Genomic DNA, 6,942 nt, shown 5'->3' with positions numbered 1-6,942 from the left:
GACAGCGCCCCAGCCCATGTCACTCATCTGCACCGGGAACCAAGCGGCCGAGCTCAGGGCAGGGCCTGGCCAGCCCTGCTCTGCAGCTGGCTCCCTCCTGACACCACTCAGGAGAGGTTTATTTCCCCTACTAACAAGAATTCAGCCCTCTTCCTGCTAAAAGAGGCTAAACTCTCAGTCACCTTTAGCTTAAATACTGGGAGGTGTCACAAAGCAGGGGGTGAAAAGTTTAGTGCCTACTCACCGGACGGTACGTGATGTCTCTAGGTGGGTACTTGAAATATGGCCCAAAGTTTATAGAAACCTGTGGGAGACATTTATCATTAAATAAAACTTAAAAAGCAAGATAAATTGCTTTAGTCTTCCAGCCTGATCCCCTCCTGCTCCTGAGCCCCTCTGCACCCCGTGGAAGGCCCCATGAACGTGTTTGTTCAGGGGTTTGGGGAAGTCCCATCCCACAGTGACCAGCAGCACTGCCCCAGAGCCACGTCACAGAATTAACTCCCACCTCTCCTCTCCACCTGACACTCCTACACTCTGCACCCCTGAATCTGTGCACACACAGGAGCCACTTCCACAGACCCGTTCCGTACCGTGCAGCCTTTGTACAATGAAATGGCAGGAAAATAAACTCCTTCAAAGATGTCTGTAAAGGCAACTCCTTGGCTGGCACCATTCTTGAAGAATATTATCTGAAAAGAAAAAGCAAGAAGTTTTTTTCCCCATTTTTGCTAACTTTCATGACCCTTCCTGGTGAACTACAGAGTGACCTCCCAGAGGCACCTTAACCTGCACTCCCTTTACCCAAGGCAGACTCAGCAGCAGCAAAACACCACGAGCAGTGGGTGCAGCTGGTTCCCAGTGAAGCCCTATCAGCCTCCATGGCTCCCTGAGCTCTCTCTGCTCCCCTCACGTTCTGCCTCCTCCAGCTCCCAGTGCTGAACCTACCTGGCTCCCAGGTGCCTGCTTCAGGCTCTTCTCTGCCTTGTCGACGAAGTCCTTCTCTTCAAAGTACAAGTAGCTTTTGAATTTGATCAAAGCCTGAAATATCAGAAAACAACCACTTCAGAAGCAAGCCAGGAACTGTTATTACCCTTAGTGACACGTTACAGAGCGTCCCTGGGCAGGGACAGGCATGCCTGTTGTGTCAGAGTACCCCCCAGGAGTGATTCACACACCTCAAATATTTGACAACCAGGAGGGGAAGACGACGTGGGCAGCCTCACTCAGCAGCCCATGCAGAGCCTCTGCGTGGTTCTGGGTATTTTGTTTTCAATGCTCTGGACCTCTCTGCCATGAGCCACCAGAGGCAGGATGTGCTCACAGGGGGCAGAAGTGAGGCTACAGCAACCTGCTCTCCACTCACCCACCTGCCCAACACTTCACCCGAGGGTGAACTCCAGTCTCACCTTATCTTTGTAGGTGTCAGGCAGCGATTTGGCAGTCTCAGTGTCTTCTGGGAGGCTGATGTAGAAGCCCAGGACATCGCCCTGCCCGTAGCCAGACGAGTAGTGTTTCCCTATTGACTGGTGGAACTTTGTTCCCTTTTTGCTGCGCCAGGAGTAACTGAACTTGTCGTAGCCCAGCGGCGCCTGGAGGTTCCCTGTGGAAACCAACGTTTCCTCATGAGCACAGAGGTGGAGCAGGAGCACCTCCGTGTGTCCCACTCCGGGTCTCACCCAGTAATTACACTGTTAACAAACAGCTGCCATCAGCACACACGTGTGGACTGGGGGTCTAGGCAGGGCCAAGCGTGCGACAGCACGAAGGACCCACCCACAGTGCAGGTCTGCACGGCTCAGATCACCCACAGAGCTTCCCCTTCAGAAAAGAAGTGAAGAAGCTGGCAAGCTGAGCACTGCTCCCCCTCCTTAGCTCTAGACTGCTGGGACGTGAAGGCAGGAAGGAGCCAAGGCTGCTCTGGCAGGGGACTCACCCAGGGGCTGTGACCAGCCCAGCCGGGCCGCCGTGTCCGGGGGCATCTCGTCCATGGCTATCTCGAAGTACCAGGCGCCCTTGCGCACGCCGTGGGAGGCACGCACCATGGAGTAGCCCTTCTCCCCCACAACAGTCAGCCTGTCGTCAGAGACCTTCAGCTGGGGAGCTGTGGCAGAGGAGAGATGACATGAGCACTTTGGGTGGGGTTCCTAACGGGCGACGACATCAAGAGGTAACGGGAGGGCCAGACGTGGGTCTGGAGCAGCAGCCCAGGAGCGTGAGGTCGCTGGACACCCCGGGGGGACGAGCCCCCACCTCGGTCGTGCAGCGCCAGCAGGACCCTCTCGTAGAGGCAGGCTCGGTAGAGGTCCCCAGGGATGGGCTTTCCTGCCCAGCAGTCCAGCTCCAGCTTCTCGGGGTCGGGCGCGTGGGGGTCGGGCTCGGCCAGGATGTAGCGGTACCCGTCCTTGTTGAAGGGGTGCTCCAGAGGGTACCCGTGGGGGGGCAGGCGCTGAGCCGAAAACAAGGGGTCGCTGTGGACACAAACCCTGCAGGTTGGCATCTCCAGACAGCCACGGTTCAGCCCCCACAGAGCCCAGGACAAGCTCCCAGGGCCGCAGCCCTCACAGCCTGCAGGGCCCGTGGCCTCCCGGAGCCCGCGTGGAACCGGCGCGTGCTGCTCTACAGAACGGGCCCAAAACGGCCCATTTCAGACCACCTCCAGCACAGGGCCCACTGACAGCTCCACGGGGCTGTGGCACGATGCCCCACGGGCTCCCAGGGGCAGAGATGGGCCATGGCCAGCACAGGGCCCCTCACCTCCTGGTCTTCTTGGCCGTTCCCGTGGTGCCTCCGTCCTGCTGCTTGCGCTTGGCTCCCCGCCCCTTCCCGCTGCCTCCCGCGGCGACTCCCCCTGCACACACAAACCACAGCCTGGCAACGAGCCGGGGGCCGGGGCGAGCCCCTGAGCAAGGAATCTCCACCACAGAAAGGGGCAGGAGCAGCCAAACCAAACCCAGCTCCCCAGCTCAAGTGCCTTCTGCCACTGCTAGGGCTGGAACAGGCTGTACCGAAAGCGAGCGCGGCAAAACCCAGAACTTCTGTGCAGCCTCACGTGCTTTTGAAGTGTCAGCACTTGGAGGGGAAGTCAAAGACTTACCAACACGTTGAGCTCAGCTCAAGCTTTTAAGATGAGATTTAAGAATCTTATCTGTTCTCAAAAGATCTCCAGAGGGTGGCATTGGGATCCACCCCAAAGGCATTACTGGCTTTCATGGAGATTCCACTCACTTTTCACATTATTTTCTCCAGAAGTAACAGAAGACCCAACCTACAGCCCACACAGGCTGATTTTAAGCCAGGTCATCATCCCAGGGGCACACTGGGAGACACTCTGACACCAGGAAGCACTTAACATTAAATTTCCATCCACAAAATAAAATAGACTTAAGGTGAGGGAAAATGAAAAGCAGTAAAGGTGTTTCTCTTCAGCATCACCCAAATCAGTGCTATGGTGGGACAGGGTATCCCCTCCTGTCACAGCACCCAAATTTTACTCATAAATCAAACCACAGCACAGGAGAAGTTCCTGTCAAACGTCATCAAACTCATCTGATGTTTTAGTACCTCAGATTGTAAATGCATTTATCAGGAGCATGCTACTTCAAAAACTGCTGATTTACAAGGAAAACTCCAGAATTTTTATGTGCTGGAGACAAACACCTTTACAAACTGCCTGCTGTGTTGTAACTGAAAGTACAGCAGCTTTTAAGTTAGCAGCATTCCCCATCCAGTGTAAGGGACTCAAACCACTGGAGGAATACCAGCAGCACCATATTCTGCACTGACTTTGACGTGGCAGCAGCTGCACCTGCCAGTTCTGCTGAGGAAAAAACACTGAGGCTCCACTTTGTCAAGGCTTATTGGCCTGAGCCATCACAGCACCACACCAGCTCTCAGAGCCAGGGCCCTTATTTGGGCATTAAGATTTAAAATGACAACAGTATCAGGTCAAATCATACAGAATAAAAATAAACAGAAGCAGAAATAAAATTTTAAACCAGTCAAGTGAGGCAGAATATGATCATGAAAGGCTTCTAACCACTGAAAATTAAGAAGTGAAATTGTTGCTCTGTATTAAAATATTACTGCAATCACACCAGGGCACGCTCTTGATTTCTAATTGGCTTTAGCTTCTACAATAATTGAGCAAAAAAAGCTTTGCAAACAATAATACTTAAGGTTTAGAAGCTGACAGGTAAATATTCACCTCCCAAAGAGGCTCCACCTGCAAGGACAGAAGTGGCACCACACGTGTCAGTCTTCCAGAAGGTAAACAAAAAAACAACCCGTGCATGAAATGAAGACAACACAGCCTCAGATAGCTACAGCTTGGTTTTAAAAAGCCCCAAGCCCCCCCTGGTAGGAGACATTTCATGTGTCTGGCTGCCAGGTGGGGTTAAACCACACTGGTTTCATCCCAAATGGTGAAGCCTCATGGACAAGGAAACCTCACCTGGTTCACAGGGCCCCAGCAAGGCCACTGAGTGACCCCAGTGAGCAAAGAACAACACAGACCTTCCCCAGCTACTTTTGAATCTCAGGGTGAGGGAAACAGGCAATCTGAGTAACGTGAGCAGGCAAATTAAAACCACAATGGGGGAAACTGGATGAGCTCAGCTTTCCTGCCAGCATCTCCACTCAGCTGATTGCCATGAGGAAAACCAGAACCTCCACAGACGGTAAAGCCAGTCTCTCTGCAGAGAGGCCCAGTGAGGCTAGCTGAACGTGTCTGGAGCAAAATGAGCCCAACCTCAGCCCCCAGGAGAGGTTTAACTGTGGCAGCCCAGCCGTGGGAGCTCAGCCCCAGAGCCCCCAAGCCCCCTGCCCAGGCACTTGCCGTTCAGGCTCCCGCTGGTGGACACGGCGCTGCTCTGCTTCTGGTTGTCATAGGCAGGGCCAATGTTGGCCAGGTCCTGACAGAGACAAAAGAGCCTGATGCACAGACTGCCCAGTGTGCCAGCCCAGCCCTCTGAGGAGCAGCCAGCACAGCACTGCCTCCCCACAGCACCCTCTGCTCCTGGGGAATGGGGACAGCAGCCCCACCCTGTGCTCCCCACAGCACCCTCTCCTCCCAGCCCCAACTACCCACTTGGTCTACAAGTCCAAATTTGGGGTAATCTTCTTCTGGGTCTTTGCTCCCTGGGTCTGGATGCTCTTTCACCAAGAACACATCTCTTTCTTTACACTGAAAGAGGAGCAGTTGAATTGAGGCAGGGTGAGATCATCTCACTAATGCTATTAATTAACAGCTGTTTAAATCACAGTACACACAGTTATTTTGTGGTATTGACACCAACTACACAGAAAGCATCTGAATCTTCACTGTTTAGCCCAAAGTCCAGACCTCAGCACACAACAGCTCCATTTGCAGAAAATCCTGCACAGATTCTCCCCCACACTTACCATGGTTTTGACAATATTGTTTGGCCAGGTCATTTTCCCAGGTCTCTGCCTTGTTGTCATGCACTCCCAGTATTTATCAATGAATGGGATGATGTCCTGTAAAAAGAGAAAAGAAAATGGAGCCTCAGCAGTGTGGAGCTGAAAGTCCTGCTGCAAATACTTGTTTGAAGTTGCTCTTCACTGAAATCTGAGCTTGCCTCAACCCAGGGGGATTTTTAAAGGGCCATACCTTATCTTTTGAGAACAGGGTTTTTGGGTGCTCGTCCTGTGTCCTTGACTGCCAGGTTAAGTTGGCCAGAGCACTAAGGCACATCTCCTTGAGATCTGAAAACAAACAGCCACCCGAGCTGCAGTTACACTCCATGGGAGGACCCAACACCCCCACACACAGAGCAACCACTGAGCCAGCACCCACCTGGGCTGGAGCAGCAGGACCCTCCCAAGCTCCCCCCCAGCCCAGCAGCCCCCACAGAGCTGGTTCTCACCTCAGGAAGTCAGTAACCAGCAGGTAAAACACTTCTAGAAACCCTGCACAGGCGTGTGTGTGATTTTTGGGTCACTTATTAGAAGTTTCTGCAGAACCCTCCCACGGGCTTTAGATAAATACAAAGGGATAGATGAGGATGACCTTGTACAGAATAATGCTTTTGCACTTACTGGCTTGTTTTCTTAAGAAATAGGTGTTCCCACTGTGGTGGCAAACGTTGCAGTGGAAGCTGTAGTTGGTCATGAAGGGCAGACATGACCTGGAAAAGAGCAGGATGCAAGTTCTGCTGCACGCTGGACTACAGCAGGGTGGGAAGTTAATTCTTCTGAATTTGAATTAATGAATACATCAGATTATCAAATTTGCTATTCCAGGTTAACAAATTCATTATTCTCTCTCTCTCTCTCAAAACCCAGGACCTTCTCACAGGTTCAATGATATTTTCATCACATTAGGTTTATCATGGGCATCAAGAAAAGCCACAAAGCTCTTGAAAAAAACAAAAGGAACCCAAGTTTCAAAGTATCACCTTCTTGTTTTAGAGAAGGAAATTAATTCAACAAAATAAAAGACAACAGCCCAGAAGCTCTGGACAAGGAGCTGTCTGGGTCAACTGATTTTAACTGGAAGTCTAGAGTGCTTTTCAGAGACAAAGCACAACCAAAGAAGAAGTTTTCAGTAAGTCTAAGGTGGGTCCCACACTGGCTTTTCAGAAATCTGAGTTTACATTTCACTTCCAGGAAGATTTTGGGGTTCATTCCCAGCAACTGGAAGTGTCTGTTGAAGCCCCTCCCATCACCTCCCCAGCGCACCGAGCCCGAGGGCAGCTCTGACAGTCCTGAAGTCTGGAAAAAAGGGGTTTTCAGACCAAAACGCAGGGCCAGAGCTGCCCCCTGCTGTGCCAGGCCCGTGGCTGCTGCTCACAGCCGGGCTGTGCCCCACACCTACGTGGTGTCGATGCCGAAGGTGTCCGCCGTGAACCACTTGGTGCAGATGCCGCACTGCAGCTCCACCTCCCCCAGCTGCCGCCCCGCCTCCTCCTCCACAGCGCC

General features: G+C 52.5%; 1 protein-coding gene across 1 annotated transcript; it reads right to left on the bottom strand.

The window, feature by feature from the left end:
- Window positions 1-6: 6 nt before the first annotated feature.
- ASH2L (ash2 (absent, small, or homeotic)-like (Drosophila)) lies at window positions 7-6,936 on the bottom strand (the record flags this gene model as incomplete). The annotated part of the gene is made up of 14 exons (XM_008937640.1): window positions 6,839-6,936; window positions 6,061-6,149; window positions 5,633-5,727; window positions 5,404-5,499; window positions 5,090-5,185; window positions 4,838-4,913; window positions 2,758-2,851; window positions 2,254-2,471; window positions 1,937-2,104; window positions 1,410-1,603; window positions 949-1,041; window positions 594-692; window positions 245-304; window positions 7-27 (listed from the first exon to the last, which is right to left on the bottom strand). Coding segments are annotated over exons 2-14 (1,383 nt in total), but the record flags the coding sequence as incomplete, so codon positions are not given.
- Window positions 6,937-6,942: the final 6 nt, after the last annotated feature.

Source organism: Merops nubicus, unplaced genomic scaffold (assembly GCF_000691845.1).
Source record: "Merops nubicus isolate BGI_N331 unplaced genomic scaffold, ASM69184v1 scaffold34793, whole genome shotgun sequence".
Classification (NCBI taxonomy): domain Eukaryota; kingdom Metazoa; phylum Chordata; class Aves; order Coraciiformes; family Meropidae; genus Merops; species Merops nubicus.
This window is presented reverse-complemented; position numbering and strand designations above follow the sequence as displayed.